Source organism: Pleurodeles waltl, chromosome 1_1 (genome assembly GCF_031143425.1).
Source record: "Pleurodeles waltl isolate 20211129_DDA chromosome 1_1, aPleWal1.hap1.20221129, whole genome shotgun sequence".
Taxonomy (NCBI): domain Eukaryota; kingdom Metazoa; phylum Chordata; class Amphibia; order Caudata; family Salamandridae; genus Pleurodeles; species Pleurodeles waltl.
The window spans coordinates 918694982-918709033 of NC_090436.1; the positions used below are offsets into that span (position 1 = coordinate 918694982).

Consider the following 14052-nt stretch of genomic DNA (forward strand, 5'->3'; position numbering starts at 1 on the left):
GACATTCCTTCACTTTTCATTCTCTTGGAATGTCTGCATCTGGTGCAGGATAACGGTGGGTTATGTCTCAAGGCACGGTTAGTCACAGCCAGCAGAACGAGTGCTACACAGGACCAAAATGTGTTCCTCTGTAGATATCAACACCATGCTACATCCTCTGATGAAGACAGAACAAATGAAACGCGAACACTCGAAGATGTGTCACACATTACAGGAACGCAGACAGCATGTTAGTGCATGCACTTGCAGGAGCACAATGAAATATGGAAAGAAAGGGAAACACACGCCTTTCATTCGGTTGCCATCTGGCACTACTCACATGTTCAGTAGTATCATCATATTCCCACTGATTGAGAGTAAAGAACGTAGGAAAGAAAAAAAACAGGGTATGAAGAAAGAATTGTTGACTAGTACCGCGTCACATATTGTCCTTACTGATAAAATGACCAGCAAGACTAGTGAGCTTGACAAATTCTAAATTCTGTTGAAATCACCAATTGTGTTAATTGTGCAGATGTTACAATAACTGGACTGAAATGGACATATAGCATTTCCCACTGAAGAACACCATGTACCCCACCTATTTACACCTGTAAGGATGTGTATGACACAATATGTTTGTGTATGCTGGACTAAACGTGTAAGGCACTGCTGTGTATCACAGTCTTTGTAGTCATGGATACGAAACTATGTCTTCAATAAAAAAATAAGTGAATCTGGAGAAATATCTGTTAGGTTCAACTAACAAAATTCCTCGAGATTCACAACGCCTTCCCTCAAGAGATCCCTAGCCAACATATTGTTCTTTATCCTTTCAGAAATTAATCTGCCACAGGAACAAATTAATTAGTTGCAGTAATCTGCATCCCTGCTTATATCGCTGGAATTCAGTAAAGATGAGGATTCCTGCCTGATTCACAGACTGTTGCCATGAATCTAATGTAACAATGTGGCTAGTTATTTCCCTCAACTATGGATCTTGGCCCAGATGCTGCCATTGTGTTGTCAGACTACTCCTACAGAATGTGTCAAACTGAAGCTACAGCCTTCCATAGTTTTAGTTTGAGTCACCAACAGGGGCATTGTCCATACAGGAAGTCAAGCAAGGTCTTTAACTAATGCAGGGCATCCTTTTTTAAACTTTCAATATACGACAACTTTAGGAGCCAGAACCCCATATTAAATGTAGATTATTTTTCACCATAAACAAATGTGTTTCTCAAGGTTGGATGTACCAAATTCCTAAGTGTTTTAATATCTCAAGGACCTTTGTGAAGTCTTAGTATAGAGCAATAATATTGAACAGACATCACCTAGCTTTTATTTTGGGGGCAACCTTAGGGCTTTCCTGCTTGACAGTCCAAACTGGAAGGATAAATCTGACTAAATGATTGAGACCCCACTCCCCAACTATTAACATGAGTATATATGCCCATCTATAAAGAACACATAACCTTGCTTTCGAAAAGGTAGATCAGAGAACAATCAAAGTAAGTACTTTTAAAATAAAGAATGCAAATAAATCGTTTTTTACATTTATGCAACTATAACTGCACGTGCTACTAGTATTACTTTATCCTGTCAGTTTCAAACAACCATTGGAGCACTAAAATTAATTTGTGCAGGAACACACAAGGGCCAGAACTCTTATAGTAGCTACCAAAGGACTGCATTGTAAAGAAACATTTATTTTTGCATTCAAATTTTTTAAGTTGGTCCTTGAACGCACCCAGCTCACAAGTGTTCAGAGAAGATCAAACCGGACCAATGATGCAGCCTGTCCCCACCCCACATGTGAAGTATGAGCTACAAATGGATCTCAAAGTATGTTCTATAGGGCAGGAAGGTGTATAGCATAACAAATATTTATTAAAGGGCACCCCAGGGGTGGTCAATGAGGAAATATGTTGTGCTTACATCTTTGAAATGGCACTAACCATTAAAGATAGGCTCAAACTGAGTTTATACTCAACCACCTTTTGACCATCTAACTTCATTCAAGGGTATTAATGCAACAATATTCAGTGCATTTGTCATGAAGCAAGACACTATTCTTTCTATGAATGAAGTATTGCTTATTTTTGTTATTTAATGATCATGAGGATCATGGAAACTATTTCAATAATCCTAAATGAGCATTAATGTTTAGCATGACAATCTATTCTATCTTTATGATGTGGCCCGTGTACAAAACATTTTGAGGGAGGTGAGTCGGTGGCTATTTTCTCATGTTCATTAAAAAGATTAAGCTTGAAATTTGAAGATAGATGGATGCATTCATAGCCTTTAATCATCTTTATGTTGGGTGGCACAGAAAGTCTGCTTTGCCCCAAAATCACTTTCTGATGGCATCTATAATGACAGTTGCACAGAGCCATGTGGTACTGAAAGTCACATTTTTCCCAATGATCAAAGTTCTGCAGGCTGGTCTACACAGACCTTGGGTTGGCACTCATTCCTGTTTTGTTTATTTAGGGTGATTTTCCTAGGCTATTATGGAGCTCAATCTTCTTCGATATTCTGTGCTTTATCATTGCAGTCTAGGAGAATTCCTTTTTGGAAGATAAAGCCTATAGGAGTACAATATCTCTGGAGAAGTCTTTATGGAACCACTTTTGCAATGATAACTTTATAGTTCTTAAATACCCTGAATCAGAAAGGGGCTTTCTAGAAAGCTGGACATTTGTTCCTACATGACCACTTCTAGGTTTGTGACACATGTTTGACTTTCTCAGAATTCTGAACTAAGTCCAGGACTTGCCCTAACATTCTGTGATAGACAAAGACTAGCAGGAAAAAACACACTTGAAGAAAATGAACATGTGTAAAAAATGTTGCAAACTGCAACTCTATCTATGTGACAGTGTTGTGAATGGCCTTTTCTGCAGGGCTATCTCCAATCGTGTTGCCTTCCTCCTCCCTTTTTGTTGGCTTTAGGACTCTGAGCACTTTACCTCTGCTAATCAGTGCTAATGTGCATGTGCTCTCTCCCCTAAAATAAGGTATGGTTAGTTTACACCTGTTTGGCATATTTATTTTACCTGTAAGTACCTTATATGGTGGTATACCATATACCAAGGCCCTGCAAAATAAATACTACTAATGGGCCTGATAGCGCTACCCATAGTGGTAGTCTTTCAAAATCTGACTCAGGCAGTTTACTGCCACCTTGACTTGGCATTTCAGACTACTTTCCAAGTACTAAACTCCCCTTTTATTATATCTAAATCACCCCTAAGGTAGGACCTAGGTAGCCCTAAAGGTAGGACACGTACCTTTAGGTTTTGCATGTACTAGTAGGGACAAACAGCCTATTTCGTTTTTCACTACTGTGATGGCTGCTCCTCTCATAGGTTAACACTGGGAATTCCTTTATATACTTCTAAACGGTAATTCCTGATCCAAAAGGAGGAGCATTGCCATGTCTGATATGTTTGGAATGGTAGTGAGAAATCCTGCTTACTGGTGTAGTTAGAGTTTGCATTGCTAATTTTAGAAATGCCACTTTTAGAAAGTGGACATTTCTCTGTGCTTAAAACTCCATCTACTTTGCAGCCTGACTCTAATCCACATTTAGGGCTGAGTAACAGTTACACTTTGTGCATACTTTCCAATCAGCCACAACACAGGAAGGGTTGGGTGTGACAGGAGATACATCTGAATTCATCTGCATAATGATAGTCTTCCTGGGCTGGGAGAGGGAGAGGTTGTTCCCCCCTTACATGTCAGTAGGTTGGGTCTTACCCTCACACAAAGGGCTGATTTACCCCTTACTGATGTCTGGGGCCAGGACTGGGTTGAAAGGGGTTTGTGTTACACTTGAAAGGGTTCCTTTGAAGTCACCCCCTACATCGAAGACCTTTATGAGTATAAGTAAAGGGGCTCTGACCCCATGATTTTAGACACTGTGTGGACTTGTAGCCAGGCACTGCTGGCTGACATACTGCACCAGAGGACTGCTGTGCTGCCAAGAGAAACCGCCATTTGGGCTACATGCTTTATTGTACTCACCTGCTGCCTGCTAGGTTGTTGAAGGGACTGCCACTTTGCAGTGTGACTCTATGTTCTGGCCTGTCTGCCTACTGCTCCCTGGGTGATCCCCAGTATTCTCCTAGGACTGGTGACTGCCCAGAACTGGTCATGGACTGTAAGTCTGGCCACCCAAGTCGCCTCAATCCAGCATGTGGTGAGACCCTCACTTTCACTGCTTTTTGAGCATTTTTAGAGCATGTTGAGCACTGCCTGGTGACTCCCCCATTCCTTAAGGAACAGCGCTTGCCGAGTGTTTCACTTAATAGATATCGGACACTTGGGCTCATATTTATACTTTTTTAGTGCCGCATTTGCCTCATTTTTTGATGCAAAAGCAGCGCAAACTTACAAAATACAATAGCACTTTGTAAGTTTTCGCCAATTTTGCATCAAAAAATGATGCAAATGCGGCGCTACAAATGTATAAATATGGGCCTTGGTGTTTAAGGCTACCCATTCACTACTAACAGCGCATAATGAAGCGCTGTTTCTGAGTCTTCAGGAGCAGCTAGAGTGTTATTTTGAACCCACCTCCTGTCAGTGATGGAACCACGATGTACACCACCTGAAAGAGAAGCGCCATCCAGTGGCACCTTCTCCCTGACTAGGGACCCCTCCCCAGAGGGGCCCCCCTCTATTATTGGAGACTTGGAGTGCAGGAAGGAGCTCTTGGTGACATTACCTGTGCACCTGCAGAGAGAAGAGCTCCGTAGTCCTGTGGACATTCCTCCCAGCCCTGCGCGGCCCTGCTCAGTCAAAGGATGAAGGACTGCTCCAACTCCCAGGAAGGTACGGAGCCTCAGGCAGGGGTGCTGCGGGCTCCTCTGTGAGCTTAGGGTCCCACGCTGCAACTCCCAGTGTTGGAACCCTCAGTAGCTGTGCCACACATCTGTGGGAGACTGCCCCTTGCCATTCTGCATGTGAAGGACCCAGTGGGGACTCCCCGCCCTTGTTACAGTGTGGCTGTGTGTGTGTGTGTGCGTGTGTGTGTGTGTGTGTGTGTCCCCTCTCAAGAACATACCTTGGGGGCACTCATAAGCTGGATCGGGCAGCAGTGCAGGAAAATCCTAAACGGAGGCACTGATCTTGCTTGTGTTGTTTTACTGTAATCAATGCAGTAGGTATGCAGGGGTTTCTGCAACCTGCATTTGGTGACAATTTACCATACATCTTGTGATAGGAAAGCAGATGCACTGTATCTAGATCACTGTAATGCTGAGAGATTATTGCTACACATTCTGCCCTTTATTGTTTTCTGCTGACTTCCAAGTTCATTTTTTCATAACCTGTTGCATTTCATGCTCTGATGTTATAATGTACACTGTTTTGAATCTTGCACTGCTGAGGATAACAATTACTACTTCAGGAATTGCATAATACACATTGAATTTATGATTCTGGTCATGTTGGTCAATGATTTACATATAATATATATTTTATGTATTCCTGTGTAGGGGTCTCTTTTGTGTTGTATTCATTGTGTTACTGGTGTGAGTGTACAAACTCGAGCCAACCAGCAACCCAATTTCTAAAAGACAGTAGTACATTTGCTCTGCCTGTTTCTTGTTATTCATTGCAAAATTAGTTTTCCCCTTGAAGAAGAAATGCCTTCCCCACCCAAATAATTTGTGTTGGAACTCCCTTCTCTTACTCAATGTGAAAGCAAAATGGATTTACACCTGCACTAGAAAACAGTAAACCTGCAACTATTTTTAGACTCTGAAGCCAGTTTGAGGGTCTTTTGTAGATATTCCCAGCCTCTTCTGCAGACAAAATGCTGCTGTTAGCTGATTTACTCAGAAATTTGACAATCACTTAATGAGAGCAATACACACCCCTCGATTCAGTGCACAGGATTTTGACCATGTAAATGCTGTCTTGTTGTCACCTCTTTAATACTTAAGTCAGTAATGAACTTAGTGAATCTCGGCCCTGGTATAGCTTGTCATAATAGTTTATTTTTCAGTTCGCAACTATTAAGTAGTAGAAGATATTTATTGCTGTTCACACCAGGGCAGTGAATATTAAACAGAAGCTTTTCTTCTATAAACAGGAACTCTACCAAATCCAGTATGGGATGCCAAGTGACTAATTGATACTTCCACAAATTGGTTATAACTCATCTTCTACAATAGTATCACGAAGGATAATGAAAATGTCACTTACCCAGTGTACATCTGTTCGTGGCATTAGTCGCTGCAGATTCACATGTTTTGCACAGTCCGCTGCCTGGTGTTGGGCTCGGAGTATTACAAGTTGTTTTTCTTCGAAGAAGTCTTTTTTGGTCACGGGACCGAAGGACTCCTCCCTCTTCGGCTCCATTGCGCATGGGCGTCGACTCCATCTTAGATTGTTTTCCCCGCAGAGGGTGAGGATGGAGTTGTTTGCTATAAATAGTGCCCATGCAATGGAGTGAATACGTATGTACATAAAAAGTTTATAATAATTATTTACAAATGTACAAATGTTTAAGATTTAAGATCTACTTCTAAACGGCTACAGGCTTCCCGGGGAGGCGGGAGGGCACATGTGAATCTGCAGCGACTAATGCCACGAACAGATGTACACTGGGTAAGTGACATTTTCAGTTCGATGGCATATGTTGCTGCAGATACACATGTTTTGCATAGACTATAAAGCAGTTACCTCCCCTAAAAGCGGTGGTTTAGCCTGTAGGAGTTGAAGTAGTTTGGAATAATGTTCTTAGTACAGCTTGGCCCACTGTAGCTTGTTGTGCATTTAGTACGTCTACACAGTAGTGTTTAGTAAATGTATGAGGCGTAGACCAGGTTGCAGCCTTACATATTTCGCTCATAGGAATGTTTCCTAGAAAGGCCATTGTAGCACCTTTCTTTCTGGTTGAGTGTGCCTTTGGTGTAATAGGCAATTCTCTTTTGGCTTTAAGATAGCATGTTTGAATACATCTGACTATCCATCTAGCAATGCCTTGTTTAGAGATTGGATTTCCTATGTGTGATTTTTGAAAAGCTATGAACAGTTGTTTTGTTTTCCTGATTAGCTTTGTTCTGTCAATGTAGTACATTAGTGCTCTTTTGATGTCTAATGTATGTAGTGCCCTTTCAGCCACGGAATCTGGTTGTGGGAAGAACACTGGCAATTCTACTGTTTGATTTAAATGGAATGGTGAGATTACTTTTGGTAGAAATTTTGGATTTGTTCTTAGAACTATTTTATTTTTGTGTATTTGAATAAATGGTTCTTGTATGGTAAATGCCTGTATTTCACTTACTCTTCTGAGGGATGTGATTGCAATGAGAAATGCGACTTTCCAGGTTAGATATTGCATTTCACAGGAATGCATGGGTTCGAAAGGTGGACCCATGAGTCTTGTTAAGACGATGTTAAGGTTCCATGAAGGAACTGGTGGTGTTCTTGGTGGCATAATTCTTTTTAGCCCTTCCATGAATGCTTTAATAACTGGTATTCTAAATAGAGACGATGAATGAGTAGTTTGTAGGTAAGCAGATATTGCTGCGAGGTGTATTTTTATAGATGAAAAAGCGAGATTCACTTTTTGCAAATGTAGTAAGTATCCCACTATGTCCTTTGTAGAGGCATGTAATGGTTGGATTTGATTGGTATGGCAGTAGCAAACAAATCTTTTCCACTTAGATGCATAGCAGTGTCTAGTGGAAGCTTTTCTAGCTTGTTTTATGACCTCCATGCATTCTTGTGTGAGGTCTAAGTGTCCGAATTCTAGGATTTCAGGAGCCAAATTGCCAGATTCAATGATGCTGGGTTTGGATGCCTGATCTGTTGTTTGTGTTGTGTTAACAGATGTGGTCTGTTGGGTAGTTTGACATGCGATACTAGTGAAAGGTCTAGTAGAGTTGTATACCAAGGTTGTCTTGCCCATGTGGGTGCTATCAGTATGAGTTTGAGTTGGTTTTGACTCAACTTGTTTACTAGATATGGAAGGAGAGGGAGAGGGGGAAAAGCGTATGCAAATATCCCTGACCAACTCATCCATAGAGCATTGCCTTGTGATTCGCGGTGTGGGTACCTGGATGCGAAGTTTTGGCATTTTGCGTTTTCTTTTGTTGCGAACAAATCTATCTGGGGTGTTCCCCAAATTTGAAAGTACTTGTTCAGAACTTGGGGGTGAATTTCCCATTCGTGGACTTGTTGGTGGTCTCGCGAAAGGTTGTCTGCTAGTTGGTTTTGGATCCCTGGAATAAATTGTGCTATTAGGCGAATGTTGTTGTGAATCGCCCACTGCCATATTTTTTGTGTTAGGAGGCACAATTGTGTTGAGTGTGTTCCTCCTTGTTTGTTTAAGTAATACATTGTTGTCATGTTGTCTGTTTTGACAAGAATGTATTTGTGTGTTATTATGGGTTGAAAGGCTTTTAACGCTAGAAATACTGCTAACAGTTCTAGGTAATTGATATGAAATTTTGTTTGGTGTACATCCCATTGTCCTTGAATGCTGTGGTGATTGAGGTGTGCTCCCCACCCTGTCATGGAAGCATCTGTTGTTATAACGTATTGAGGCACTGGGTCCTGAAATGTCCGCCCTTTGTTTAAATTGTTGCTGTTCCACCATAGAAGCGAGAGGTATGTTTGGCGGTCTACCAACACCAGATCTTGAAGTTGACCCTGTGCCTGTGACCATTGTGATGCTAGGCACTGTTGTAAGGGTCGCATGTGTAGTCTTGCGTTTGGGACAATGGCTATGCATGATGACATCATGCCTAGAAGTTTTAGCACAAATTTTGCTTGTATCTTTTGGTTTGGAAACATAGCACTTATTACCTTGTGGAATGCTTGCACTCTTTGTGGACTTGGAGTGGCAATGCCCTTTGATGTGTTGATGGTTGCTCCTAGATATTGTTGTGTCTGACACGGTTCGAGGTGTGATTTTGTATAGTTGATGGAGAAACCCAGTTTGTGAAGGGTTTGTATGACATATGTGGTGTCGTTTGTGCACTTTTTTACTGTGTTGGTCTTGATTAGCCAATCGTCCAGGTAAGGAAACACATGTATCTGTTGTCTCCTGATATGTGCTGCTACTACTGCTAGACATTTTGTGAACACTCTTGGTGCAGTTGTTATTCCGAATGGCAACACTTTGAATTGGTAATGTATTCCTTTGAATACGAACCTTAGGTACTTTCTGTGAGAAGGGTGTATCGGTATATGAAAGTACGCATCTTTTAGGTCTAATGTGGTCATGTAATCTTGCTGTTTGAGCAGTGGAATGATGTCTTGTAGTGTGACCATGTGAAAGTGGTCCGATATGATGTAGGTATTTAGTGTCCTGAGATCTAATATTGGTCTTAATGTTTTGTCTTTTTTTGGAATTAGAAAGTACAGGGAGTAAACTCCTGTGTTTTTTTGTTGTACTGGTACTAACTCTATTGCATCCTTTTGCAGTAGTGCTTGAACTTCTAGTCCTAAAAGTTCTAAATGTTGTGGTGACATTTTGCGTGTTTTTGGAGGGATGTTTGGTGGGAATTTGTGGAATTCTATGCAATAGCCATGTTGGATTATTGCTAATACCCAATTGTCTGTTGTAATCTGCTGCCAAGATTGGTAGAATTGGCTTAGTCTTCCCCCCACTGGTGTTGAGTGAAGGGGCTGTGTGACTTGAAAGTCACTGTTTAGGTGGAGGTGTTTTTGGAGTCTGGAATCTTCCCCTACTCCTTGGGAATTGACCCCCTCTATATCCCCTGAAACCTCCCCTTTGGAATGAACCCTGATATGGTGTGGTTCTTGTTTGTTGGCTGGTGGTGTCTGTGGGTTGGCCACGAAACCCCCCTCTAAATGGAGTTTTTCTAAAAGAGCCTCTGCTCTGCGGGGAGTAGAGTGCGCCCATGGCTTTAGCCGTGTCTGTGTCCTTTTTAAGTTTTTCAATGGCTGTGTCCACTTCAGGGCCAAAAAGTTGTTTCTCGTTGAAGGGCATATTAAGGACAGCCTGCTGGATTTCAGGTTTGAAGCCTGAAGTGCGGAGCCAAGCGTGTCTCCTTATGGTGACAGCAGTGTTGACTGTTCTCGCTGCAGTATCGGCTGCGTCCAGTGAAGAGCGGATTTGATTGTTTGAGATCGTTTGTCCCTCTTCAACTATTTGCTGCGCCCTTTTTTGGTATTCCTGGGGAAGATGGTCTACGAGAAGTTGCATCTCATCCCAGTGTGCGCGGTCATATCTGGCCAGCAGCGCTTGAGAATTTGCGATGCGCCACTGGTTGGCTGCCTGTGATGCTACTCTTTTTCCTGCCGCATCAAATTTTCTGCTTTCTTTGTCCGGAGGTGGGGCGTCGCCAGATGTATGGGAATTTGCTTTCTTGCGAGCTGCCCCTACTACTACGGAGTCAGGTGGTAACTGCGAAGTAATAAACACTGGGTCTGTGGGTGGTGGTTTGTATTTCTTATCCACCCTTGGGGTGATGGCTCTTGATTTTACGGGCTCTTCAAAAATTTGTTTTGCGTGCCGTAACATCCCTGGTAGCATTGGGAGACATTGATATTGGCTATGTGTAGCCGAGAGGGTGTTAAATAAAAAATCATCCTCTATAGGATCGGAATGCAGTTGGATATTGTGGAATTCTGCAGCCCTAGCCACCAGTTGCGAGTATGAGGTACTGTCCTCTGGCGGTGACGGCTTTGTGGGGTATGAATCAGGATCATTGTCCGGCACTGGGGTGTCATATAGGTCCCAAGCGTCTTGATCCTGATTATCTTGACTTATGGTAGTTTGCGCTGGTGAGTGCATTTGTGGCGGTGTTTGTGCCGGCGATGCCTGTTGTGGTGGAGAGGGCGGAGGTGTGACTTTTTTAACCACTTTGGCTTGCGGTTGTGCGTCATCCTTGAGAAGTCCGATCCTTCTTTTCCTCATTATTGGGGGAAGGGTTGATATCTTCCCTGTGTCTTGCTGGATGTACAATCTCTTTTGTGTGTAGTCTGATTCTACACTTTGGAGCTCTTGTCCAAATCTGTGCATCTGGCCACTTATTCCTTGTTCCTCTGTGTAGGATGAAGGTGTGGAACTTTTCGGCGCCGAGAGAGAATCTTTTTTCGGCTTCGGCACCGACAGAATTTTTGTGGCTTTCGGCAGTGTGTCTCGGTGCCGATGTTTTTCGGTGCCGGCATCTTGTTTTTGCCTCTCGGAGCCGCTATCTCGGCTCCGAGGTTGCTCCATGGCGGTCCCTCGACCGGAGTCGGGTGTCTTCGCTATGGGCGTGCCCTTTTTCGGCGCCTTCGACGGGTCGCCGGTTTTATGGGTCGAGCCATGGCCTGTTGGCAGTGGCGTCCCCTGGGCTTTTGTCTTCTCGATGGTTTTAATTTTCGACGTCTTACTCACTGTTTGTTGCTGTTGTTCGACGTCGGAGTCTCCGGATTCTGATTCCGGAACCGAGAATGTTTCCTCTTCGTCGTCGAAACGCCATTTGTAGACGCCTGGCTCTTCGGTCCCGGAGTGTTTTTCTGGACCGGAAGGCTCGACAGGCCTCACAGGTATCCTCCTTGTGCTCGGGGGACAAGCACAAGTTACAGACCAAGTGCTGATCTGTATAAGGATACTTACTGTGACATTTTGGGCAGAAACGAAACGGGGTCCGTTCCATCGGCTTCGATGTCGCACGCGGTCGGGCCGACCAGGCCCCGATGGGGGGATCGAAGCTACCCCAAAGTCTTCCGATGATCGGTGTCGATGTACCTAACTATCCCGATACCAAACGGAACAATACCAACGCTTTCTTCCGAGATTCTGACTAACTTTCCGAACCGAAACACGGAGCGAAAAGGAATACGTCCGAACCCGACAGCGGAAAAAAACAATCTAAGATGGAGTCGACGCCCATGCGCAATGGAGCCGAAGAGGGAGGAGTCCTTCGGTCCCGTGACCAAAAAAGACTTCTTCGAAGAAAAACAACTTGTAATACTCCGAGCCCAACACCAGGCAGCGGACTGTGCAAAACATGTGTATCTGCAGCAACATATGCCATCGAACTACTATGAAACTGTATACAACCTCATGCTGAAATCCCAAAGACAACTCAATCTTTAAATGCTTAGAAAAACACTTTAAGAAGTAGTAAACCTTATCCGCAAAAATCTACCTCCTATACTTCTGGCCCAGAGAAGGATATTGTGCTAAGCATTGTTATCATTACTGTGGTATTTAATCAAAAGCTTCCTAAAGAAGCAAACTCTCTAGTGGTCATTTCAGAACATGACAGATTCTGGAGCAGAACAAAGCAATGAATTTCTTCTCTTGTTCTTGGGGGATTTAAATGTTTTGTACATGACGCTAAAAGTTGTCCATGACATATGTTTCAAATAGATAGAGAAAATAATTTTCAGGTGAATCCAGGAAGAGTAAATGCCATTCCCCTAGGCCCAGGAATAGTAAAGGCCCTTCCATTGCATTTCATTGAATGTGTGTTGCATTGTAGAAAACCAGTGTATCTTAACAAACTGAAATATGTATTTGTGCATGGGATAGTTCAATGAAGGTGACATGGAAGATGAATTGCAGTGCAACTGGTGCACACACTTTTTCACCCCCTATTATTGGTTTATTCTAATGAAGAAATATTGCACTGTACAAGAATAACATCTAACATCTGAGAGTTGTTGATGTCTACAAGCATAAAACAGCCTGATTATTTTTGGCAGCAGAGGAACAAAGTGAAGTGCAACGACTGTTTTGTCTACTAAATTGTGAAAATGTGATGTGTCAATAAGCATTGCAAATTGCTTTGAAAATAGTAAGAATATATTGTAAAGAAATACCAAGAACTAGAGTGACTCCAGAGAGTCAATGACATGACTTAATCAAGAGAGAGAAATGAAGGCCCTCATAAGAGTGTGGCGGTCTTAAAACTTCCACACTCGTGGTGGCGATTGGACTGCTACCATAGTGGTAGTCTGACCACCACACTGTGACTGTGGTGGAGCCGCCATGGTCCTGAGCACCGGCACTGCCAGGTTGCCACCAGTCGACAGCCTGGCGGTCTCGGCGGTCATAATCCACCAGGGCAGCGCTGTCCTCTTTCTGCCAGCCTTTGCATGGCCGTCGGCCCACCATGCAAAGGCTGGCTGAAAGGGGGCCCTATGAGGGCACTTGGCATGGGGCAGTGCAGTGGCCCTCATGGACAGCCCCATCACGCTTTTCACTGCCCGAATTACGGGCAGTGAAAAGTGCAACGGGTGCTGTCACACCTGATGCCCTGCAACATTGCCGCCAGCTAGATTATGATCTGGAGTCAATGTTGTGGTGAGTGTCCCACTGGACGGTGGTTGGAAATGCTGTTTCCGCCTGCGGGCCCAGCGGGAAACTCGGAATAGGGCCCGCAGAGGGATGGTCGCATAGGCGGTCATTTTGACACCAGGACTTTGGTGAGCGGTGGAGGCCACCCGCCAAAGTCATAATGAGCCCTTAAGTGTAAATGTATAATTATCTCACTATTAAATAGTTTAATACATAGCTGAGGCTAAGTGAGAGCCCTGGAAGAGAAAATGGGTGGAAAGAGGGGAGAATGAGGGAAGAGTTTTGTGACAAGAGACAGCTGCCCTCAGACCCACATATCATACTGGCTGTAGGAAGTATACTACATACTGGGTAGTCACTTAGGCATCTGGTGGTCTTGGCAGATGGGCAGCTGCTGAAGTGCCAAGCCAGAGTCAGTGGCGATAAGGATAGGGATCAGAAAACCATGAAATAGGGAATGGGAATGAGTAGGAAGTTCCACTGAAGAGGAGAAGTTCCAAAGCTTGCTAGAGAGTAAAAGCTAGTGGTAGCCTGCTGGTGAGAAAGTGAGAACTGGAGTCAGAGGTAACTTGCCAATACATGTGCACAACTGGAGAGATGCCTGAATGAAACATGATCCATAATAATGCAAATTTAAAAACAGTTCTGCATGTCAAAAACATATTGCATACAGCCAGGTCAGAACCTAAAATGCACGGTTTTGAAGCTCTAGGTCTCTTCACAAATGATCAACGCTAAATCCACACATTTCTGGCAAACCCACTTTTTTCTTGAAAAGGCACCTTCAA

At 43.4% G+C, this 14052-nt stretch overlaps 1 protein-coding gene across 19 annotated transcripts in view; it reads right to left on the reverse strand.

Annotated features, from left to right (window-relative positions):
* The window catches only part of PTPRD (protein tyrosine phosphatase receptor type D), a 3982777-nt gene that overhangs the window by 266381 nt on the left and 3702344 nt on the right, over positions 1 to 14052 (reverse strand). For 11 of the 19 annotated variants that reach the window (XM_069230134.1, XM_069230131.1, XM_069230146.1 and 8 more), the window contains one exon: positions 320 to 346. The exons of the other annotated variants lie outside the window; for them this stretch is intronic. In XM_069230134.1, coding sequence (XP_069086235.1) covers positions 320 to 346 — 27 coding nt within the window. The remainder of the gene's footprint in view (positions 1 to 319; positions 347 to 14052) is intronic. 19 annotated transcript variants of the gene reach the window in all.